Below are 26,136 nucleotides of genomic sequence, written 5' to 3'. Positions count from 1 at the left end.
TTGTCCGGTGTTAAGCACTTCAGAGATTGTTCACAGTTTGATTATGCAATGCAGCTGCACAAAGACGCACTGTGTTTAGCGCAACTGGCGTAGTCGTTATTATTGTCATCTACAGAAGAAACCAACATAATGCCCAAGATATATTAGGACACGTTTCTAAAACCTTTGGTAAGGAGGTCCAGACGTCAGCATTTCCTGCCCTTGCTGACCCCTCCCCTCCTCCGTTCTCCTCATCTCCTCTCCAGGACGTTGTCAGTGTCCTGAAAACAAATGGGCAGTAAGCATGTGGTCCCAGATATTAGGAGTCACAGGGGTCAGAATCCAAGCAGGGAAGTAAAGCAGGAATAAACATGGATGTATTCCCTGTTACAAGACACACACACATACAGTACAAGTAAACGCTGCTCAAGCGTCTACCATTGGACACTTTCACGTCTGGACAAGACAGAAGAGTTACACTCCTTCTTTACGCAAACATCAACCCAGAATAAATAAACATGTTTCTCGACAGTTCGGTAATAATTACAGTGCTTTCAGCAGCACCACCCTGCCGCTCGGTGAGTCGAAACACTAGTGTGACTGTCAGCAGCCCACAGAGCAGCTCTTTGTGCTGAAGAGTCAGAATGCAGTCCTGCTCTCATTCACACAGTGCGACCCATCCGCCTGCTGTTTTTCTTACAAAAAGCTGATAGGTGAGTGAGATCATACAGCAGCACTGTTTATGATGAACGTCGTGAGTCTCTCAGAGTGGTGTGGTGCAGCTCGTACTAAGTCTGTTCACACAGCATGGAGTGACTTGGGAATACAGGAATACAGTATTGTAGTAGTGTAACGCATGACTGAGCCCCCTGGTTTTCCCCGATGCTTTATATACGAGGTACTGCAAAGTAAACATGAAACCCAGCACTTACCATGAGTTCAATATGAATTCGATTAAGGCCTGTGAGGTTTGGATTATTTTACACAGAAAGCAGGGGGAAGGGAAAAGAGGTTCTGGAAAGTTTTAAGGTGATTTTCTCTCCAGATGGAGGACTTTTCCTGCACCAATCACCTCTCACCCTTCAATCTTACTCACCCCCCAAGGTTGAACAATGCAGTGAGGAAAATACAATGAAAAAAAAAAACACCTATATACGAATACAGTATGTGTCACTTACACACTTACACAGATGATGCATCCTGTCTCCTGCATCTTCTTGTAGTAAGCGAAATTAGTTTGTAATTTTAATAAAGAATGGTAGTGAGACATAAAAGTTTCTTTTTAACACAGTACTGTGGGGGTTTTGTTTTTTTGTTTTTTTTGAGGACCTTACATATCCTCACAGAGTTCTCTCCAAGAGAATGTAGGTTGCCGTATGGATTATAGCGAGACCTGTATTTTTTATTCCACTCATGCCTGGACTCCTCTGAGGATCTTTGTGAATTGGAGCGCTAAGGGATGCTGAGTTGGTTTGCAGTTTGATTTGATGTTACTGTGCAGACTTCAGGTCAGTTGTAAACCGGAGCCTCATAGAGGAAAGCAAAACAGAATTCTTTGGCTCTATAAAACACCAGAGTAACATTCCAGGTTGTCTTCACACAGAAAAAAAATCTACATGCTACAGCTGCTTTAAATAACATTAACAAACAAACACCGCCTGGCTCAATCCCTAAGCGGTCTTAATTATTTCTAATAAAGGGGCCTAGTCGATGGTGCACTTCATTATGAATGTTTTATGGGTGAGAATAGCCATGAATCAAGCAGCACCACCACCACTCGCTTAATTTACTGATTATCTGTTTTCATGTCTGAGTTCATTATGGAGCGATGTAATATTTCGTCTATGCCTGAAGCTGATTCCCATTAAAACGGAGCGTTCTATACACTACCTAGTCTGTGTGTAACAAATACACACAGTATAGACGTCCATGCTTTTTTTTCCTCATGATTGCCTTTGTATTTATGTGACAGTAGCTCCGAGCTCATTTGCAACCACGTTTACGTTTGCTAAATACACAGAAGGTTGTCATACACAGTGCCTCATTCTGTCTAATGTGTCCTATAATTACCAGCATAGCATCACTACCAGAACAACATATCAGCAAACCAATGTAACCACTATTTATAGGCTGAGGTCCATAATTGTGTAGCACGAACACAAGTTGACGGTTTACTTAGAAAGTAAAACGGTTGCCATGGTGAACCTTCATAGAAATGTAACATGTGCAGATTTTTTTTTAATGCTAAGAACTGGCTGAGTGGAACTTTCTGCAGCCTTACTGTGGTTGTTTCTCATTTCAGACATGTGATTGGCCACTGAAAGCAGCAGGGAGAGTTGGAGTTGGGTTTGAGGGGTTGAGACGAGGGGAAGATTCGTTAAAAGTGTATAAAGAAAGGCATGCAAAGTTCCTCATGAGATCTGTAAACATAAACCGTGCCATTCATCATCCTTCGTAGCCATCAGACCTGGCCAGAGCCAAACACAAACACACACACACACACACACACACACACATCCATATAAACATACAGTGTAAATAGGCTACATCCTGTATGAAAATGTACACATGGCTTGTTATGTACAAAACTAAGGCACGATCTTACATGCACAATTTAAACAACATGCTGTGTAGCTCTCTCATACAGTATATCTGCATTTGTAAGAGTAAAAAATGTAAAGTCAGCACAAAAAAGAAGGAGTAATGAGAAGGTAGTTACATATTAGGTTCAGTGTATTAAACTTCAGCCTTTGGATTTGCCTGTACATTTAAAACCAGGAGTTAATAAACTCTGTACATGTTGCTCAGTGTTATATAGCTAGTCTTGCCAAACGTGTGGTTCCTGCTGAGCTGGATTGCTGTTGCACTGCCAACACAATATGTGTTGTTTTTTGTTGTAACTTAATCTCATTTATGGAAAACGTTTGATAATTCCAAAATATGCGAGAACCTTGGTGAGAGAACTATGTCTTTTAATACTGCTTGTCATTCGGGCTTCTTCTGCAACCCTGATCAAAGCAAATACATCTTAAACACATTCATTACATGTCCTCACATTCAACACATTACACCAGACTTTTGTGAAATTTCTTCATTTCATTTGCTGAAGAGAAACAGCCATGTTGGTTAACAGAAAGAAAATGTATTTGTTAGTGTATTTGTTCCATAAAACCAATAGAATTATTTGCATTATCTGTGGTTTGATTTCCTTGATTTTTTTTTTTTTTTTTTTTGTTTAGATCAAATTTCCTTTTCAATACAAAAACAAAGTGTCTATGTTTGAATACCGGAAAGACGTAAAAAGCATTTCACTGCATGTCGTACTCTGTATGTATGTGTATGTGACAAATAAAATTCGATTTGATTTGATTTGATTTGTTTACATTTAAGAAAAGTTGCTAATGTTAGCTAACAGGATTGTTCTGCAGTGTTATTGTTTTCTAACCACAAGTTTATTAACATAACCAAAGAAAAGCAAAGTGTATGCAGCAATGAACCTTGATTCAGGATATCCGTACTGCTGAGACGTCATTATTTGTATTGTGCACCGTGGAAATTAATTCAGAATGGATCTTACGTGAACTGTAATAATGAAGCCATCCATTATGTACAAAATATGAAGCTGTTGTAAATTAACCACAGTATTTCTCTTCAAACTATTTATGTGTTGCTCCTGAATTTCCAAACCTACACTGTTACATGCAAACTGATGAGGGAGAAATATGACTATATCCAGTCTAATATCCAACTAAGTTGTTTAAGCTCTGTGTTTACCCCTGTATATTTCCTCCTAACGTTTCGGTTAGTAGTTTAGTCAACTCTAAAACACATCCCAATTTCTCACTGCTAAAAGATGAATGCACCTCATATGACACTGCATATTTGCATCCTGCATATTTACTGTATGTCTAGAATTTTATTGTGGGTTAAAAGTGCCGTCCAATCGAGTCATTCTATGTGTCTTTCTATGTGCGTTACTCACCAACTTTGGATTTCTGGAGTATCGACACTTATTTTTACCTTCGCTTTTCTTTTGTCCTGCTGAAGGCAAACCACATCCCAGATGATTAGATATGAAAAAGAGTTGCAGATTAGCAGCAATTCACATTTCATATGAAACGACCGACCATGATTCAATGAGAAAATGACAGCGTGTGAAACTTCATAAGAGATACAGAAAGGCTTCAGTACATGAAATACTGTGTTTTCTACTATTGCTTGAAGTCTTACTCAATTTCCACCAAATATGAAGTCTTTGAAAGTTATGTATTGTGAGCCATTAATGAAAGATTGAAGGCTTTCATGCTGTCTGTGTATAATCCCTGATAAAATCAGCTCTTTTGGAAAATATTCTCATATGCATATGTAGGCCGCGAAGCTCTATTCCAGTGTTAAAACTACATGGAGGGTATTTCCAGGGGTCATAGTGAAGTGACTTCTAGTCTCTAGATTGCGTAGGAGGTTGTAAAATGTGCATTAATCTCTATCGCTTGGCTCAGGCCTTGGAAACGCTTGCCTATGAGACCTAGTGCTGTTGCTCAGCACGGTTCAAGAGTGAAAGCAATGGGAAGCAATTCACTTCCTGTGTATATACTATTGGTAGAGAGGGAAGAGTGTGTTGTGTTTGAGTTTTTTTCTGATGAGATTTGTGCTGAACAGGTGGCTGAATTTGCACAGAGTCAGACATCACGCAGCCAAAGCCTGGGAAAATCTGTAGCACTGCTGGCAGCCAAACATCCTCATGGGGTTATGAATCATCTAAGCATTTTCTACAACCGTTCCCATTTTCCTATTTTTCTTTTCTTTTTTTTTGGCAGCTGTGTAAGATTCGATCAACGTACCAGTCATATATCTGTGGTGTATCATAGCATTTGTCCTGTACATTAGCAGCATACAGTGGACAGTCTACTACACAACTACACAACTCAAATTAATCTTTGGTAAATATTGAAAGATCTTTTTCCACATTTACTGTGATTATAATCATAAACATTACCATAAAAAAATTTGAATAACCCTTTTATAATCCGAATGAACAAATCACATTCAAACTCACCTTCAAAAGTCATTTTTATACAGTGACTCTGTTTAACCCCACTGTTCTTTCTGTAGGATTTTTTTTTTTTTTTCATTTACATAATCTTGGTTTCATCCAACTGCTAAAGAATTTCTAAATATTAGCTGCAACATGTAACACTGTGAAAGGCTATCATCAACAAATAGAAAAATCCTCGAGAACAGGACGTCCCTCCAAAATTTCCTAAAGGAGGCTGCCAGGAGCTCTACAGCAACATGAGAAGAGCTGCAGGAATATCTGGCAACGCTGATTAGTCTCTGTGTGTGACACCAATCTCACGTATTCTTCACATCTGGGTTATGGGGTTGGCTGTTTAGACACCAAAATAAATAAATAAATAAATCGAAGATCCAAGCCTGCCTAAATCAACAAAAGCCATGTCGCAAAATGTATTATGGTCTGAAGAGAACAAGCTTAAACTTCAGAACTTTCATCATACTGTAATTATTACAAGATGTTTGGCACAAAAACAAGAGAGCTTACAGTATCACCCACAGAACCCCATACCCACAGTGAAGCATGGTGGTGGCAGCATTATCCTATGGAGCTTTTTTTCTGCAGCATTATCCGATGGAGAAAAGAGAAAATAATGGTTAGCATAAAATACTAGATCGTTACAGAGCGTTAATCAAGATCCTAACAAAAACAATGTGGAATGGATTGAAGAGGGCTGTGTACAGGAGATCGCTTTACAGCTGGAGTATCTTTACACAGAAGAATGGAATAAAATCGGCAAATCGAAACGTGTTAACTTGATAGAATCTTATGCAAAAGAGTTCTGTATTAAAAGAAAAAAATGCTGTAACATAGTATTTGTTAGTAAATAGTAAAACATTACTTTTTTTTTCCTGAATTACACAAAAGCTGTAGAAGCTAAATGCATCATACATCATGCTACTCTTTTTTTTGTTTTCAGTTTCATACTTCGGGGACAGCTACTGCCGGATGGATGTGGTGCAGGATCTGTTAAGTTTTCATCTGTCACTCCAGTTTAAGACAAGCAGACGCAGTGGGCTGCTTCTCCTAGCTGCTGGAAACAGAGACTACCTGTCTCTGGAGCTCGTCAATGGCAGGTTACAGGTGAGAAGCACAAATACATTGTTATGGGACCAAACAATATTTTTTCTTTAATATATATCAACTATACTATGGTATATAAGTCCTTAAATTCTTACTGTTGATAAGAGATGATCAAGTTTATATGTCGAATTATAAATGTAATTCAATTATATTTCTCTTTTTTGGAAAGACACAGTTTGTCTTTCATATGCATTGTCATTTGGTTTGGGATGCATTATATTTATTTAGACTTGTTGTCCTAATCTCTCCTTTAGTAGGAGTGAGCTGAACATCTGAGTTTATATCTGTCAGCACTTAAAGAGAATATTTAGACTCAAGGCCAAATGACACCAGGCATATGTCTGAAGTGGTAGTCCTTTGTGTGTGTGAGAGTGTGTGTGTGTGTAGGTTTGTATTATATTAATCCTAATGCCTTGCAGAAGAAATGTAATAAATATATAAATAAATAATGCTTAAATTTGTGCTTGATTCCACAGGCAAGAATAGATATGGGATCAGGGGAAGTGTTGCTGAGCTCCTCCTCTGGTGTGCAACTTAACAATCTTATAGATCATCATGTTTCTCTTTTGCTACAAGAAAACAAACTCACCCTGATTGTAGATCGGCTTTTTACAACATTCGCTGACATGCCTGGAAAGGAAGAGGACCTCAGTATTGACATGGGAGTGTTCCTTGGAGGCGTAAGAGACTTGGATGTTGAGTACCTCAGCACCGCTGTCCCCTTCCTCCGTGGCTGTATGAGTGAAATAAAGTTTGAGTCTCATCAGTTTAATATTTTATCATCAGCTGCACCTCTCTGCCATGACACTAAAGATGGTTGCAGCAGTGAGTTTGAAGCAGGAGACGGGGAGGCTACCAACTTTATCAGTCCAGAGTCTTTTGTGTCCTTCCCAACCTGGACTAGATCTAACAGCGGTTCTCGCAATATAGAATTTCTGATGAAAACTACTATTGAAGATGCTCTGCTTCTCTTTCATCCAGGTGACGGGTCTGATTTCATTGCATTGGGTGTGATTGGAGGGTACTTAAAAGCTGTGGCAGATATGGGCAGTGGCATGAAAACTCTGCACAACACGAAAGTACAGCTGGAAGATGATCAGTGGCACAGGATAAGAATGCAGCTTGATTCAAACACTTTTGAGATAACAGTGGATAGTCAGTCTGTCTCGGCTCCTCTAGATGGATCAGAAAAACTGGACCTTGTGGGAAATTTGTACTTAGGAGGTATCCAGGGGAAAATGAAAGACGTGTTCCGTGATAGCCATCTGTCTCGTATGGAAGAGGAGATTACATCAGAGTCTTTCATTGGCTGCTTAGGAGAAATCAAGGTGAACCAGAAAGAAAGAAGTCTACAGGATGCCCTGATCACCAAAGATGTTCATGTCAGATGTGAAGGAGAAGATTATGAAGAATATTCCACCTATTACGATGAAACATCCACAACTTCAGCCCCGACACGGATAACATATGTGGATGTAACCCCAGATAATAGACACTGTTTACCAACAGAAGACATGCCAGAGATCTTTCGAAATGTCTCTAAGCTCTTGGACATCACCCCTCTCCTGGTTCCAGAGGGGGGAGAAGCTTTTATAGATATACACAACCTGAACCCAACGCTCAACCTAAATGCTGCAGGAATACGACAGTCGCAAATTATCTTCACCCTTCAGAGTGATCCTTGGTTTGGGCTAGTAGACATGAACGTCAACACAAGGCGCAAATTTACACTTCTAGATGTGGTGAATAAAAAGATTAAGTATCTTCATGATGGTAATGAAAAGTACAATGATAAAATCCAACTAGAAGTAGTTGCTCATGGTTCCAACCTCCCAGAGTGTTTGAAAACCCCCCACCAATACATGCTTCCAGTGGAAATTCTTCCTGTCAATGACATACCCCAGCTTAGCGGTGGAGACATTGCCATCACAGCAAATGGACGCACTCGTTTAAGCCCCAACCTTGTCAAAATAGCTGATTCTGACCAGCGGTGTGACAAGTTGATTGTTACTGTTACCTCAGATCCAGACCCTCATGGTTACATACAGAATTCAGAGCACCCTGGCAGGAACCTGAGAGAGTTCACCTGCAGACAGCTCAAGGATGGACTTATTTACTATGTCCACAAAGGAGGCTCAGTGGATGCACTTACCCTAAAAGTTTCAGACAGTAATCAGAACAGCCATTCAGCCACCTTTGGGCTGGCAGTAACTCAACCACAGTTAAGCCTGGTGACAAACACAGGACTACAACTCATTCAGGGAGGCAACTCCACCATAGGGATAGAGAACCTGGCTGTGTCTGCCACTCCCAAAAATGGAGATATCATATTCAATATCACACAACCGTTAAGATTTGGAGAACTGAAAATTATTGGACATGACAGTGTGCCAAAGAGAGTGACACAATTTTCTCAGTCTGATCTGGAGCAGAATAGACTTATGTACAGTACTACAACATCAGCTCATCTGGAGGAAACAGAAACAGAGTATATGCATTTTAACATTCAGCTCGGACAGTTCTCTCTTCCAGACAATACCTTCATCATTAAGATCATGCCTGCTCAGGTAGTAACGGTAAATATCGTCCCTCTTGAAATTGTATCAAGGGAATCAAGAGTTATCAAACAATCTGAGTTAGAAGCTATGATAAAAGGGAAAAATATTGACTCAGCTTTTATCAGATACGTCATTTGGAAGCGTCCGATACTAGGTTCCTTGATGTTGCAGGATAGAGATCTTTCAGATAAAGACAGCTTCACCCAACATGATATTGAGGCTGGACATATCAGTTACAGACCCACAATTCACAGTGCTTTTGATACGGAGGACAATTTTCAATTTAAGGTTTTTGCAGAGGATGAGTACTCTCAATTATACACATACCCAATCAGTGTCAAGGCTGTCTCCAATATACCTGTGCTAACAAATGAGAGACTGCTGGTGCTAGAAGGGAATGAAAGTGCCCTTAGTAAAGAACACCTCTGGGTGCAGTCTCCGCAGTCCACAGACTTTGTCTACAGGATCGTAGAAGACCCTGTGCATGGACATCTCATTCGGGACTCGCCTCCTGGCGTGCAAAGGTTCGACGGTGCAATTCAAGTCTTCAGTAATGAAGATATACTCTTAAACAGGCTCATCTATAAACATGATGGCTCAGAGACCAACCACGACCAATTCACCTTTCTCGTCTTTGAAGTAAATACAGCTAGCGCTAATGTGCAGGCTGAAGGACAGGAGGTGTTGAAAGGAACGTTTAACATAGCAATTCAATCCAGAAATGATTATGTACCTCAAAGAGTCATTAATAAACCTTTTCATGTGGTAAGAAATGGCCAACGTTTATTGACCACTGAAGACATACTATTCAGGGATGATGACTCTGGCTTTAATGACACTCAACTGGTTTATGTTCGAATGGGAATTCTCTCAGGTAACATTGTGTCTTCGGCAGACACTTCACAACCTCTCAGCCGTTTCACACAGGCAGACCTGAGAGATGGGAATGTTCTCTTTGTCCATCATGGTGCTGACCGGGATCTGTTTCAGCTTCTAGTGTCTGACGGATTGCACAAGACCACAGCACTGTTAGAGGTGCAGGCAGCTGATCCGTACCTGCATGTAGTCAATAACACAATGGTTGTCATGGACTACGGCAGCACCAAGACTCTGGACACCAGTCTTCTGGGCACAGAGTCCAACATGGACATTAGGAGTGCTTCAGAAATTATATATGAAATAAACACTCCTCCTAGCGATGGCAGAATTATAGTCAGTGGTGTTGAGGCTAACCAGTTCACTCAGGAAGACCTCAAGAAAGGTGTAGTTTCCTATGAGCACAGTGACCAGAGCCTCCGGTCCACGGACTCCTTCACCTTCACCGTGAGTGCAAAGAACATGTCAAAGAAAGGCACTTTCAGAATTAAGATATTCAAGCAAGGATATATGTCTGAACCTCGAGTTACCTCCAACATAGTGCTCATTGCATATGAAGGCGAACATTCTGTCATCGATCAAGATCATCTCAGGGTAAGGGCGTATTTGAGGACATCTTATTATGTTGGCTTTGTAGAAGCCAACATTCTGTTTTCCTATTTAAGCTTAGACTTAAAAATTTATCAAGAGTAACTCCTCCTAGGGCTTTCGAGCCACATGCACCAAATTTGGATATGTTGTAGACCCTGGTCTGAAGTTTGTTGCTTTTACTTTTCTAAGTGATCCGAGTACCGGTACTTCCGGTACCGGGTCCCAAAATGGCCTTTTTTCCCCATAGACTCCCATTATAAACTTTAGAGGTTTATAACTCAACAAGCTTTCAAACTATCTACACCAAACTCGGCCAGCTCCTTTAGGGTGATACCCTGAACAAAGTTTTAAATTGGTGTACCGACTGGTCTTCCGGTTGTGCCATAGCCTTTGCGAATACTTGCACCGTCAAAGCCAACATCAAAGTTTATCGCGACGAACTTTACAAATCTAGTTTCTTGTTTGGTTTACAACTTTATGACGACTTTTTATAATAAGAATACCACAATTAATGGGGTACAAAATATTCATCAGTACAGAATTAGAAAAATGTTTTTTTTTTTTTTTAATCTTTCCTATTCACATCACTGTGCACCATAAAATCGCAACATAAAACGTAGAGTATGGGTTTGATTGTAGTTTCATCCTTCTTTTTTAAAGTACATAAAGTGTGTAACCCATAGACTGTATGGAAATTATGCTGAAAGAAGTGTGAATATGTTTCCTCAAAGCTTAAACTGACCTGACTGTAGTACATCCACTATTATTCATTTTTCTTGACTCGCACATCAAAGCGAGATTTTAATCTCACGAGGTGATAAATGGTTATTCAAGCGCAGAAAAACGCTTACATTTGTGAAATCTGATTCATTTAACTGAGGTCAAATATTTAACAAATGTTTAAAAATGGTTTAAAGCCTGACAATTAGATTAATGACAGGTTGAACTTTCTTTTTGAATCGCAAGACCTTGTCTTTAATATTATTCAGGTTCATGACATGCATAATAGATGGTAAAAAATAGAACCTGCTTACAATTTCTGTGCCAGCTTTCCCTAAAATCTATCATTATAAGCTATGAGTCAATCTGAATAGGAGACTGAATTGTCTGAACATGTATTTATACTAAACTTAGGGAGAAACACAGATCACATTTTTACAGTATATACAGTATAATTACATTAATATGTTATATAGTAAAGCAATTTAAGATTTATGTCATCATATGTTTCTTTCAGGTGGAGCAGGCCGACATCTCGCCTACTGAGATAGTGTTCAGCATTAAAGAAACTCCATTGCTCGGTCATTTGGTCAAACTGACCAATGATACAGAAAGCACAATGTCTCCTGTGCTGGACTATATCCAGTCTTTCACACAAGAGGACATAAACATGGGCATGGTCTTATATGTGTCAGTCTCACTACAGGGTCAAGACAGGTTTATTCTAGATGTCAGTAATGGCTTCACTACAATCAAGGACCTCGAGGTGCAGGTGGAGGTCATGCCCCGGATCATACCTGTCCAAGTGGCCAACCTCACAGTGAGGGAAGGAGATGCCGTGACTCTTTCCGAAGACATTCTTAACATCACGCACCCTTTCTACCGGTCCGTTCATATCGAATTCCTTGTGGAGGAAGCACCTCTGCATGGAGAAATCAGATATCAGAACAGAGATGAAGAAGGGCTTGTGTCTTTCACCTGGGATGATGTGAGTACACTTTATTTTCTCTGTTTGCAGAGTGCTATGTGGATTTCACCATTCTGTTCTGCTCGGAAATCTTTCATAACTCTGATGACAAAAAAGCAGGGAAAACTGAGGATATTAACGACAGCTAAAACGTATATTATTTGAGACAAATAGATTTTCTCTCCAGATTAGCAACATCATTTAAACCAGACAATCATAAAATAAAATCCCGTCTTAATTATAAGCCATTCACTGAACAAAAGCCATGCCAGACTTTGATCATGCCACTTGTTTGTAATGCAGAGCATTGGTGCTCTTTGTGTTCCAGTGACAAAAGGAATCAATGTCTTCCCTCTTTCTTCCTTTTTATTTCTCACATCTCACAGTGTTCACAGTGATCTTAGTGCTCTTTGAATCCTCTCAGAATAGGCTTTGCTGAAGCTGCTATCTGTGGGATGCTTACCGCATTGGTCCAAAGGTCTGCTAGAGGAAAGTGTGAGAGTAAAATAACTGGTCTCTGGTGGAAAAGCACTAAGTGCTGAGCAGTGCTGAGCCTCAGGGAGGTGGTTAGACACTGTTCCTAACGGTAAAGTATGGGGCTTGGCTTCAGCTCCGCCTCTGTTTAAGAACCAGTGGAAACTCTGACGGAGATGTCCGGTTGCCCCAAGCCAAAATAAACTGGCCCATATAATCCTATAATAAAGCGTCCACACACAGCTCTGACTGTGCAGTGCCAGCCTGTCAATAACTCCTCTTTTAGGATGGACTGTGTAATTCCAGACTGGGAAAATCATAAACCTGAACTTCCTTTTGATTCAGTGTTGTAATAAACGGACTGGAACAGAAAAATCGAAAGTGAAATGTTCTGTAGTTTTATTTCGATTTGGTGTTTGTGGATGATATTTCTAGGATTATTAGATTATACTAGGCGCTGATTTGAATCAGAAGGTTCCCATGAGAAAAACCTACAAACTCTAACTCATCCCTAACCTCTTCTACTTTTCACATAAATTGAGATCTCTTACTGTAAGAGAATTCTTGTGAGATCCTCTTGGATACATTAGGGATAAATATCAGGGTTTCAAAGTACCTCAAGAATTTCATGCCACCCGACACCTTGAAATCTTGCTAAACACTCATCTGCAAAATGTATGGACGAATAAAGTCTAGTCTACTGAAATGTTACTAAGTTTCTCTATAGCATCCTTTTTGTTCTGTCTTTAGAGAGCGCTTTGTTCCATAACACCAGAAGCCGTAGATGACAGAATTCAGCAGCAGTCTAAATGAGTTCCATACTGAGAGAGAGGGAAAAAATTTGCAGACTGGCTGTGCAAACAGCTGAAACCTGAGAATAATGGTCCATAAATGAAGGAGGGCTGCATCATTCTCATTATCAGGCATCAGTAAGAATTTCTCCATTCACTCATGTGGGACCAGTGGCTCTTTTCATGCTACTGTACTGTGCATGTGGCTCAGTGTAATATCAAACCAGGGCAGTTGCAACAGTTTGTGTGTTCCTCAACAGACTCCTACTATTAGGCTTGGCATGAGACTTAACAGCCACTAGGACTTGGAATTCATGAGTGTGAAACAGAACTAGTCGAACAAATGTGTCAAAATAAGTAGAGTCGCTTTTTTTCTAAAGGACCAGGGTACCAGATAAACACTTGCAATCAGAGAAAATACTAAGCTGTTCCTTTGGTGAGGCGGCAATCATCTGGAGGCCATTTAAAATCTGCACACAGCGCTGTGTTCAATCTGCTATCATTTCTTTGTTATAGCCCCTGGGGTAAAAGCACACCAACACATCAGCATTAAACGCCTACAATAAATGTATATAAACACAGGCTTTGTTTATATCTGCATGAGTGTGCAATGATTAAATATTACTCTTATAATCCAGCACAGGTTATGAGAGATATTCCTTTGCTGTAGTATAATATGGTGTGTTCTAACTATTTATATTAGTTTATTGCTACTTTAATGTGCTCTTCGATGTGTAGGATGTGATTGTTAAGTACTATTCCTCTTTGTTGTACATCTTGCCGTATTAAGCGGCGGCTCCCTACAGTCTGAACATACGGTTTCTATTTCCTGTGCATGAGTTATGAGCTATTATTACTATTATTATTATTATTATTATTATGTCTGAGTTGTGTGTTTTCTCTACTGTGCTGTATTCAGGTGCAGCAGGGAACCGTCTACTACCTTCACGACAGCAGCGAGTCCACAAAGGACAACTTCACGTTCTTCGCCACTGCTTTTGAGTTAATGCGCCGCAGCCTCCCGATCACCATCAGCATCACGGTGATCCCTGTCAACGACGAGGCGCCGCAGCTGATACACAACACAGGCCTGGAGGTACTGTACAGCGTTAAATATCTCAGCTCCTCTTGTTATAACTCCAAAACCTTTCTAGAATTAAAGGGTGGCTCAAAAACCTCAAAGGCTCTGGAGCAGATACAGGGTTGGAAAATACCAACAGGAAAAGTTGAGTGTCTTTTTTTTTTTTTTTTTTTTCCGATGTTGTCTGTGGTCTCACATCAGCTTGGTAGCTCATATTTTTGGAAAAACCATGTCTGTGGCAGGAATTTGGATTTTAGGAGACAGATCAAGCCAGCCAATCATCATTCTCCATTACTTTCCCACAGAATGTGAAGTAATGATATGCCTTTTTCCAGGCTTACACTGTGTATACTATCTCTCTCTCTCTCTCTCTGTTTTTTACTCCTCGCTTCCCTGTTCTTCTCCCATGTGTTCATTTCTTTTCTTTCGAGCTAGCATTGATTTAAAGCAGGAAAGTTCAGTGTCGTCTGACCTACAGCAGATGATCAGACATGATGAATAACATAGTGGGGACACAGGCTCAGGGCCTCAGATCCTGTCCAGTCAGACTCCAGCTGGTGTTCATTAGAGATCCTTCCTCCAAACACATACTCAGCACCGTGTCTGTCTGCCTCGTGCACTTATTTAATGCGAAGCCTCAATCATACGCCTATCTCATTTATTTCACATGCACTAGTACAACAGGATCTCTCTCTCTCTCACACACACTCACACACACACACTGCACATTCTCATTCCAGCAGCCTGTGGAGTCTCTGCATTATCTAAAATCTAGGAGACCCAGTAGTTCAATCAGACACTGATTACTAATTGCTCTAATGATGGCTTGTTAAGTCTCTTTCAAGCACAGCCCTTCTCCCACTGTGAGCTTAAATTAAATTTGCTGCACAGCTTCTGATCAATGTTATATGCGTTATACATTGTGTAAGAATATAAATTTCCAGCACGAATTCAATCACAGTTTGGACACATATATATAGTAACACTGCCACCAAGTGGTGGAAGACGTGCATTGTTCATTTGTGTGGTAGAAATACTAGTGACACCTTCAGTCCAGACATGGGGAAGTGCAAAGTTAATGTGACTAATGCTGTGAATTATTTAACAGCTCAGTTTACTTAACACAGAGAAAATCCTGAATTTTGGAAGAAGCTTTTCAATATCTGTTTTTTCCTAATTATGTTTTTTTTTTTTTTTTTTTTCTAATATTTTATCACTAGCTATGTTTTATCAGCACCTGTGATTGTGGATGGTGAAGAAATTTATACACTATATTGGGCAAAAGTATGTGGACAACTGACCTTCCATGTGGCTCAATGGCCAAATCTATGGATATCCACAATGCAACAACTAGTAGAAAAGCCTTCACTAAATAAATAAATAAATAAATAAATAAATAAATAAATAAATAAATAAGGTTATAATAACAATAAAACAAAGTCTAAATCACGAATGGAATGTTCAACAGGAACAGGCATGTCAGTGTGATTCAGGTGTCCATATATTTTTGGCCAATATAGTGTTTACTGCATATTAAATCATGATCTACTTTTCCTCCTAAGTAGCTCAGTTCTGAACTAAACAAGCATTTGACCTTTTTACTCTCACATTGATGGCGCTTTCCGTTTGTAACAGACTGTTTTTAGAACTGAACAAACTAATTTCAATGCACTGTATATTTTTTAAGTGTAGTGAGACTTAAAGGTGAAAAGCATGAAGGCTTAGTGGTTAGCACGTTTGACTCGCACGTCCTGGTGTTGAGAGTTTGATTCTTATACTGTATCTACCCTGTGTGTGTGTCTGGAGTTCCAGTGTTTCTTCTGTGTATTCTGGTTTCCAGCCCAAAGACATGCTTTTTAGAATGATTGGCATCTTGTCTAACTTGTATGATGAGTTGGTACTCCGTCCTGTATGTCCAGTGTGTCCAGTGTGTCCCCTGCCTTGTTCCTCTTGAGACTTTGGGATTGACTCATGGTTCTCTGTGACTCTGTGTAGGATAAGTACTATGATGGATGGATGACGGCAAAAACTTCACTCTGTGTAGGCAGCATGTTGGTGCACAGCTCCAGCTCTATTGATTCTGACCTCGAGTCGATCTCGGTCTGGTTTCTGTACATGTTCTCCACATATCTGTGTGGTTTTCTTTGGGGTTATCTATTTTCACTCGTGTCCTATCTATGGTGTATGTGGTAGCTTAGTGGTTAAGGTGTTGGACTACTGATCAGAAGGTTGTGAGCTTGAATACCAGATCCACCATGTTGTCACTGCTGGACCACAAATTGCATCTAATCTACAAATTAGTTAAAAATGTATGTCGTTCTGGATAAATGTTCCTGGGATGTACTTCAGATCCAACTGTGACCCTGACTAAGACAGAATCTGTGCATTGACATGGAATCCATGCAATAATCTATTACCTGTCAATCTATAATTGGGGACCACTTCAGGCCTTCCTCCTGGCTTAGTCTCTGACAGAATACTCTGATATTTTGTAACACATTGTTCATGGTGTTCCTCCCCCGGTCCAAAGACATGCATGGTAGGTTGATTGGCATCTCTGGAAAATTGTCCGTAGTGTGTGATTGCGTGAGTGAATGAGAGTGTCTGTGTGTGCCCTGCGATGGGTTGGCACTCCATCCAGGGTGTATCTTGCCTTGATGCCCGATGACACCTGAGATAGGCACAGGCTCCCTGTGACCCGAGGTAGTTCGGATAAGCGGTAGAAAATGAATGGAAATAGCTTGGACAAATGTAATGGAATTGTAGTACTAGCTTGTTCAGTCCACTGCTTCATAAATTTCTTTGCCAGCTACTTTTTTCAACCTCTCTGGTTGTGTCTAGAAAGCAGTAGATGAAGGCAACAGAGGAGAGAGAGCCTGAATAAATCGATATGAGCCTTTCAGTGCACGCCTCTCTGTTCTCCCTGCTGATTCCTGCTATTTAAGAATGTCTTTCAGGATCTCTGCTCTCGGCTCGGGCTCTTTCAATTAATGTTCCATTCAGCTCTCCAGCCATTATAGGTCCATTAGAGCTCATCGAGGCCTGAGAGACCTAACCATTTCAGCAATGCACTTTATCTTCAGATAACATGCCATGATGTTACAACAAACAAAGAAATCCATTTTTAGGGAACCCACAGTTGGTTTGTTTTATTTTTTTTTTCACCCCTAACCATGTTTTGTATTCTCCCTCACCCCTAATCTCTTTCTGTTCAGCTTCTTGTTGGTGAAGAAACAGAAATCACAAGCAAAGCATTGAGTGCTGTAGATATGGACACCCCTCCAGACAAGCTGGTATTCAACATCGAGGCAACCAAGAATGGCATCATTGCTCTGAAAGAGTCACCTGATTACAGTGTTGAAAAATTCACCCAAGCTCAGATCAACAATGGCGAAGTCATTTTCCTCCATAAAGGTAGGCCATTTCAAATGTCCTTGTGTTTGCTTGGAGTGGGATAAGTGGATAGAAAAGTTATGAAAACATCGTCAAAATGAATTGATCCTATATGGATGAACAAGAGTTTTTTTTAACACCATTAAGAGATATTTTTGTTGAATTAGAAGTTGTTCTCTATTATGATCACCACTGGCCTTTGTTGGTTTATTTTCAGCAAGGATGCAATAATCCTTAAGCATAAGATAAAATAAAGATAAAAATAAGATCATATGAAATGGCAAGATAATGCTTTGTTAAAATATAACAAGATAATGTACGATAAAATATATACCACAGTGTTTAAAACAAGGAGATTTTCATTTTTAATGAAATTATGAAATTATTCACTGAAAGCATGAAATATCAAGATTAAAACTGTTTTTGGACCCTTTAAATGTGTCTAATTTGCATATATGTTTTTCATTTTATATCATATTTGATACTTTATTTATTAATACATTTATTATTATGGTTTCACCTTTTCAGGAAACCAAAAATGAAGCATTTCTCAGAAGCATTTCTGTTTAACCCTTTTTTAATTCCTCCATCAACAACCTGTTTTATTTTGTGATTGTGTGGAAAAAAAAAACAGTTTTACTCAAGTAGTCTTTCCAGGACATTTCAGTATTGATAAGAAATTTGACTCAATTAAGAAAACCCAGTTCTTATAAAGTGTCCATTTAAGGGACATATATCTATTAAGAAGGGAGAAAACAGCCAAAAGGTGAAGAGGAAGAAGAAATGTATTGTATGGCATTTAGAAATATGCTATATACATTTATTACATTAGTTACATAACGATGTTATCGCATCTCTAAAATGATCTGTGACGAAAGTAATATCTACAGGATATAGACTCAAATATCTTAACACATAGACAACGTGTAGGCTTTTAATAGACCAGATTTTAAAAGTGCTCCTTTTTTTTATTTATTGGACAACCAATCACAGTCTTCAAAAGAATACGTCATACCTACTGTAGTAACAGGTTTAGCTCCCGCCTCCTCTCTAACTCCCGCCTCCTCTCTAAGTTAAAAGTTGTTGTATTTTCCTTGCTCAGAGTTGCTCTGGTCCTGAATCTTAATCTTGAAACTCTTAAGCTAAGATCCCTAGTTAGAAATATCTAAGCTAAATTAGAAGCTCTGTGAGATGATTTTTTAGAATCTTTATGAATACTGGCCCAGGTCATTTAACAACACAAGAAAACCCAATAAAATCTAAAAAGTTGTTTTTGTGCAGTCAGATATGAAGGTTAGCCAAAGTAAGGATGAGATGTTAATAGGTGTGCATGCAGCACTGAGGTTAGTGCTGCATGCACACTGATAGTGTTTCTTAATCCCGATCAGGGTCAAGGTGGATGAAATGACTTCTTTTGTTTATATTCTGAGAAATACTGTAGAAACAGCTCAGTTCATTAGGTGCAATCAAAAATAGCTGCCTGAGCAGATGGAATGAGTCAGTAATGTCTGTGAGTATGGGAGGAAATTGGATAAAAAAAATAAATAAATAAAAAACAGTCCCAGACACACCTCTGCTGAAGCCACAACTCCACATGGAGTCTGTTACAGACAAGGAGATTAGCTCTGGTCCCTCGACAGTCTGTTCACATCTGGCCACCACATCTCTCAGTGCCATGGCGTGATTGTACTTGCTTATTGCTTTGCTACACAAGCTGAACATTAGCGAGCTATTTATCTAAATAAAGAAAGAAACTACAGGACAAAACACACAAGACCAGATGCATACAGGTATATGGACTAAAACAAATCTAGCATAACACACACATTACATGAGAACTAGACATTGAACAGTTGTTGGCTAGATAATAACCTCACATTAACTACATATTAGCTAAGTTGTCTGAATGTCATCACAAAAAGACTTTCCACAGTTCTCAGTCTGAGGGGGATGTGGTAGCCTAGTGGTTAAGGTATTAGTCTACCATCCCGAAGGCTGTGAGTTCAAATCCCAGGAACACCAGTCTATTTTGCAAGGACCTTAATCCTCAGTTGTATAAAATGCTAGTTGTTCTGGATAAAGGTGTCCACCATATACTAAAAATATTCTAGTTGTGACCCTCTCCTTTTTTTGGGTTGACCTCTGGTGTTAACCTGTGTCCATCATGTAACAAACTGCAATTAACATGGTTTTGGATTTTATATTATATTATAAAAACATGCTTTAGAATTATAAACTATCAGGGTCTAATGCTCTAATTCTGCTTAATTATTATGGCCATAGAGCATACATAGGGCCTACATAAGGGCACTGGTTGCTTGATGATTAAGGCTCTGGGTTGTTGATGGGATGGTCAAGGGTTCAAGCCCCACCACTGCCAGAACCTGAATAAAACACTTTAAAACATTCTGTTTAAGAAAAATACCCCACAATTGGGTGGTGAGATGCAGCCCCACTGTTTCATTCCATGTTTACAGAGTTTCTTATGTGCAAAAAAGATCAGAAAAATACACATCAAAAAAATACTGTAAGTAATATGTTAAAAATAAGTAATGTAAACTTCATTCAAGTTATGTCATTCATGTTTGTCTAACCAACGTTTCCATGTTTTTTCCATCAGGATCTGAATCTGGTGGTTTCAGTTTCACAGTGACAGACGGAGACCACACATCTCCTCTTCAGCACTTCGACGTTACTGTCCGGCAGCTGACGATCTCCGTGGAAGTACAAGGCGAGCTATTGGTCTTTCCTGGTACGTTGACTCTTGGTAATTCTATATCTAAACTCAAACCCAAAAAGACATGTCAGAGAGTTCCCCAGAGAGGAACATACAAACTGTATAAGTTCTGGGCCTGTAGAGTAAAGTATGGTGAGAACACTTAGTATGTGTGAGCATCCTGTTCAAGGCAAATATGGGTCATGGTCTGCAAAGCAAGAATAGTAATCTGATAATCCGGTATAGCAATGCTAAATATATCTGCCACTTATTCTAGAAGATTATGGCTGTGATTTATAAGGAAATTAATGTAATATATATACAGTGAATGATAGCTAGTAGCTAGTTATGAAACCAAAGTTATTTGAGAATATACTGTATATTTCACTTTCAGAAATTGAGTTGAAGACTTTTTAAACTAAATCTCAGCATCAAGTTCAGGACCATGGTTCTGGACAAATTACATTTCTTTCCAATGTATACAAGCAAATGTCATTTGTCCGGGACCATGGTGCAAAATGCAACAGTATGAGATAAGTACAGGATGAACATGCACAGAACAGTGAACACACTGGACCATTGATACATGAGGATCACAGAACTGTGATGTCCAGGAAAGCTATTGCATTGCATAGTAAAGTGTAAACAATTATGTAATATAGGAACATTTTATGTAGGGTATAAAGGTATGCAAGCTTTGGGATGTGGAAGCGTAAAGTTTGAACTGGTGGACCACTGATTATAAGGTTGTGAGTTCAAATCCCAGGTTTACCACAAATCCCAGGTTTACCACTGCTGGACCCTTGAGCAAGGACCTTAACCCTCAATTGCTCAGTTGCATAAAAAATCAGTTAAACCCTCATTTCTGTATTTTTACCTGAATAAATGAATTCATGTATTTGTTTTGCTGTTGTCTCAGGCTCCAGGCAAGTCATCAACAGTGATATCCTGCGAGCAATCACCAGTGAGGATGGAGATGATATAAACTATTCTCTTGTTAGACCTCCACGACTAGGACGACTCATTAAGCCCAACCAGAGTGGACAATTTGAGGAAATCAGCCAATTTACGCAAACCGAGGTGAGTGGATCTCACATTTGTGTGGTTGTTTCAGTGTGTTTAAAATGAGTTTTTCTGGGATTCAGTGGTCTGCTAAAATGTTTATTGGTCACACTTCATCTGAGGATATAACGATCTTAGAGTTTTCAAAGAACGGCCCTTCGGTCACGCTGAAAATTAGACTGCTAAAAAAAAAAATAGAACTTTTTTTACCATATAGTTTACCTCTTCACAATAAAAACATAAGTATGATAATAATGATAAGTATACATTAAAAAAATGACAACATGGACTGAATACAGATTAAATGACATCAAACAGTTAATAGTAGATGATGACCCATATGCAAAGTCACTAATTCAGTTTTCTGAGCAAATATTATAGGCAAAAATATGAGGTAGTACAGCGGTGACTGTGTAAAGTAGAAAGTCACATGTATAATGTGCTTGAAGACCTCAACCAAATTGAGGAAATTAAGAAAACAAGGTGGTTGTAGCATGGTGGTGCGCTGGGTAGTATCCTCACCGTGCATCCTCACAGCTCCACTGTTCCCCCAGAGTTCTGATGTTTCCTCCCAAACACCTCAATAGGTAGATTGGTGATGCCCCTGTTTCTCCTAGGTGTGAATGTTTCCATGTACATGTTTTGAAACTTAAAGTCTAGTACTTATTTTGGGTCACTAGAGATTTTAGAAGTTTTGGAAGTCACTAGAATTTTTTTTTCCTATTTTTACTTTGACTATTTAACATTTCTACACTTGGTTCTAGATTGCTCTGAGCTGTTTAAAAATAATCTGTTTGAATTTGAGATAAAACCTATCAATAAAATGATGCTGTTAGTGAGGATATGTCACAGATAATCCTGATTCATTTTAGTTCCACTAAGAGAGAGTACATTTATATAGATTTACATAGATTTTATCATATCATAATAATTATTCCATAATAAACCTTTGATTTGTTATCCATTATTAATTTCTTTCTTAATTTATTCATTAGCTGGATGCTGGTGCAGTTTATTATGAACACCAGATGCCATCAGAGGCCTTCTGGGTGGTAAAAGACGCTGTAGAACTTGAGCTGTCATCACCACCAGCGGCAAAGCTCCAACACACTCTTCCTGTTACAGTGTCATACTACGCCACCCATCGTAATGTGTCTTCACAGCTGTGGAAGAACAAAGGTACCACGCTACATCTGTGAAATTAGTTTTAAACAGTTTACCTCCTGGTGTGCAGTATATTCATGATGTTTTTCTTTGTTCTTCCATTTCAGGTATGTCAGTGGTGCAGGGGCAATCTAAGGTGTTTGATGTCTCCATGCTGGATGCATCCAACCTGCTAGGCAGTGTACCACAGGAAAAAAGGATGGGCCAGGACATAGTTTTTGAGATACGGCAGTTCCCTAAACATGGCCGACTCACTCTTGGAGGTGATGACCTTCCCCGTGATGCACCATATTTCATGCAAGAGGACATTGTTAAAGGGAAGCTGGAATACTATCATGATGACTCAGGAGCATCTTCAGACAGTTTTTCTTTCCGTGTGCGGCTGAACCCCCATGGTCGCCCCCCTCAGGCTGTTGCAGGTGCCGTGATGCTGGAGGAGGTCTTTCTTATCTCTATCAGACGAAGGGACTTCAGCCCTCCAGAGCTAGTCAGTCTGGACCTGCTGCTGGAGGCTCTGCAAGGATCTACTACTGTACTGTCCAAGCAGTACCTAAATACTATAGACCAAGACAGTACACCAGATGAGGTCAGGTTCACCATCTTAAAAAGCCCTATTAATGGAAACATCATCTACAAGGATACTAGGGACAGGATCACACATTTCACCCAAGAGGAGGTGAACATGGGCAAGGTTGCATTTGTGAGTGATGGTACCTTGTCTGATGGCATTATGGAGTTCACTGTTTCTGATGGGAAGCACCAGTCAGAACCATACATGTTGCACATCGGCATTCTGGCTAAGAAACTCGTGCTTAATAAGGTTCCGGAGATCCACGTCAAGCAGGGAGATGATGAGACTCCTATCACAGAAGCCATGCTGAAAGCAACCACAGGAGGACCAGTAGATGAAGAAGTAATATTTAAAATTACAAATGTTCCCAAGTATGCAGTAGTGATGGTGGACAGGCAGCCTACTTCTGCCTTTACCCAAAGACAGATTACTGAAGGGAGAGTTAGTGTTCGCTTTATCAAGTCCACATCTTCAAATGACAGTTTTTCTTTTGTAGCCCGCAGTAGCGCAGCTAATGTTTCCTCCAGCTTCAACATCAGAGTCAAACCCTTAGTGAAACTGGCCAAGGATCCCTTACTCCCACGTGGCACTATAGTTCTGGTGGACAGAAAGCTGTTAGATGCAACCCCACTTGCCAACAAGACTAAAACTTCACCAACCTTCAGCGTGACAAAGCAGCCAAAGGGAGCAAGGTTCATAAGAAGAGGAGGGTCTGCGGATGGCCAGCCTGTGGAATCCTTTTCCCAGAGAGATCTCGATGAGGGACGAGTGGCTCTAGAGCTGAACTCCACTGGGGACGCAAAGGATAAAGGTCAAGATCAGGATGAGGCTCACTTCCTCCTTAAGGCACATGGAGTTCCTCCAGCAGAGTGCATTCTTTCCTTCCAGACAGTGCCTTATGACTCAAAAGGAATCTATGGTGCTACAGTGCTTAAGGTCCCCACATCTGTGGCCACCTCTGACACAGGTAAAGCAGGCCAGCCTGATGCCAGGTGGAGAGGGGACGATAACTGGACATTTGAAGGAGGTCCCACCACACCTTCTACCAGCTCCCATAAATCCCCTGTTTCTAGACGGAACTCACTATGGGCCATCCTTATCCCCATATTAGTTATCCTCCTTCTACTGCTCATAGCTGGTATGCTAGCATACTACTTGGTGCGTCGCAACAAAACTGGAAAGCACAATGTCCAGAATGCTGCCAGCAAGCCAAAAAATGGAGAGGTTGCTCAGGAAACCTTCAGAAAAACTGATCCAGCTAATAACATCCCCATGTCCAATGTGGAGTCTAAAGACACAGATCCAGAATTATTGCAGCACTGTCGGACAACGAACCCAGCCCTGAAAAAGAACCAGTACTGGGTATGAGAGAAGAAAACTAGGACTCATGTTTCATCATGCTGTATTGACATTTAGTGTATAGTGACAGATTCACACATAGGATTTTTTTTTTTTTTTTATAAATACTTTCAAGAGTCATTCCTAACAGTATTATAAAGATACAATAGGCTGAGAAAAATCATATTGTTGGATTAATTAACTTTTGATCCATTAGTTCATAAGCGATGAGTGCATGCCAACACTCCTCACATGAATCTGCTTCCGTTTTACACTGATGAAGGACCAAGTTTTATGAGGACTGGTTTATGCACCTTTTCATTGTTAGAAACAGATTTACATAAACGTTCTCCTAAAAAGACTCAGTAATGTCCGATTAGAGCCTAAACATGTTAGCGTGTTCCCTTACTAGTTAGTCAGGTTAAACATCAGGTTAGTTGCCAAAACATTGTACAATGTACATTACAGCAATGAAGATGTTTTAAGAAGGTTTTTTTTTTGTTTGTTTCTTTGTTTGTTTGTTTTTTGTTTGTTTTTTTTATCATTTTTAGCCAGATAGAGAACAAGCAATTGATAGACTGACATTCATTTTTAAAAATTTAAATTGATCTTTTGGACATGAACATTACTCACTATGTTTGAAAAACTTGTATGTATTTTGAAAGTAAATAAATTGTACATTTTTCATAATAATAGTAATAATAATGATGCATGAAATATGCCCCCTATGATTTAGTAAACTAATAGAATTTTTAGTATAAAAATTACTCACCAAAAATATGGTGAAGTGGGTATATATATATATATATATATATATATATATATATATATATATATATATATATATATATATATAATTGTTTTTTAACATCTAAAAGAGAATATCTGAATTTTTTTTTTTTTTTTGTCTAAAGATATCAATTTGTTTTAACCTATCTGTAGCACATTGTGCCGTAAAACCCTCAGTGCTTTAGTGATGTAACAACTGAAACAGCTGAGATTTTATCCATACATCCACTGGACTGATTTAAGGCACTGAAGAACAATTTCTATACAAGTCTAGAAATATATATTACTGAAGCCTAAAGGAAGTGACTCAGCATCTCTACTGGCTGATATGGCTGATGAGGTCATTATTCTGAACTGGTGGCTCCATTTTCCATTTATGTAATCAAAAATAAAGCTATAATTATATATTTAGTCACAGGAAAATATGGGCTGATGAGCAATTCCCTTGTATTGTATTTCACATGCATGGAAAATGTGCTTTTGTCATTTTAACATTTCCAGATATATTATATATATTCAAGGGTCTGAGGTATTCTCATCTAGCTGATTTTAGTGACGTTGCCTATTTTTTTAGTCTTTGCTCTAAGGGTTTCACATCATTTCTATATTTTCTAGTATATAACACTTCCACTTGTGTTTTAGAGAGTTGTCTTTTATAAAAAATAAGACTATATGGTTTGCCCAGTGGACTTGATTTCTCCTAAAGCACCTCAGTAACTCAGTCCGTTGTCCGTGGCCTACATGTACACATTCCCTAGCCGATGGAGTTTTTTCTGTTTCATATATTAATGTGATATATGTTGAAAATAAGGAGAAAATACACATATATGAAGAATTGTCACATTTTAATTCTGTATTAAAAGTCAGACTAGGATTTGGGAATGAAGTTCAGTTTATTCCAAAAACCCA

General features: G+C 39.3%; 1 protein-coding gene across 1 annotated transcript in view; it reads left to right on the top strand.

Annotated features, from left to right (window-relative positions):
• Window positions 1-25,196, top strand: part of cspg4 (chondroitin sulfate proteoglycan 4) — a 43,841-nt gene extending 18,645 nt beyond the window's left edge. Inside the window, exons 2-10 of the mRNA XM_060886852.1 lie at window positions 5,973-6,136; window positions 6,613-10,164; window positions 11,399-11,869; window positions 14,033-14,209; window positions 17,410-17,608; window positions 20,208-20,339; window positions 21,223-21,383; window positions 22,361-22,544; window positions 22,637-25,196. Coding sequence (XP_060742835.1) covers window positions 5,973-6,136; window positions 6,613-10,164; window positions 11,399-11,869; window positions 14,033-14,209; window positions 17,410-17,608; window positions 20,208-20,339; window positions 21,223-21,383; window positions 22,361-22,544; window positions 22,637-24,468 — 6,872 coding nt within the window. The 3' untranslated portion in view covers window positions 24,469-25,196. The remainder of the gene's footprint in view (window positions 1-5,972; window positions 6,137-6,612; window positions 10,165-11,398; window positions 11,870-14,032; window positions 14,210-17,409; window positions 17,609-20,207; window positions 20,340-21,222; window positions 21,384-22,360; window positions 22,545-22,636) is intronic.
• The last annotated feature ends 940 nt before the right edge of the window (window positions 25,197-26,136 follow it).

The sequence above is a fragment of the Tachysurus vachellii genome, chromosome 14 (assembly GCF_030014155.1).
Source record: "Tachysurus vachellii isolate PV-2020 chromosome 14, HZAU_Pvac_v1, whole genome shotgun sequence".
Classification (NCBI taxonomy): Eukaryota; Metazoa; Chordata; class Actinopteri; order Siluriformes; family Bagridae; genus Tachysurus; species Tachysurus vachellii.
Note: the sequence above shows the minus strand (reverse complement) of the source record. Positions and strands in the feature narration are given on the sequence as shown.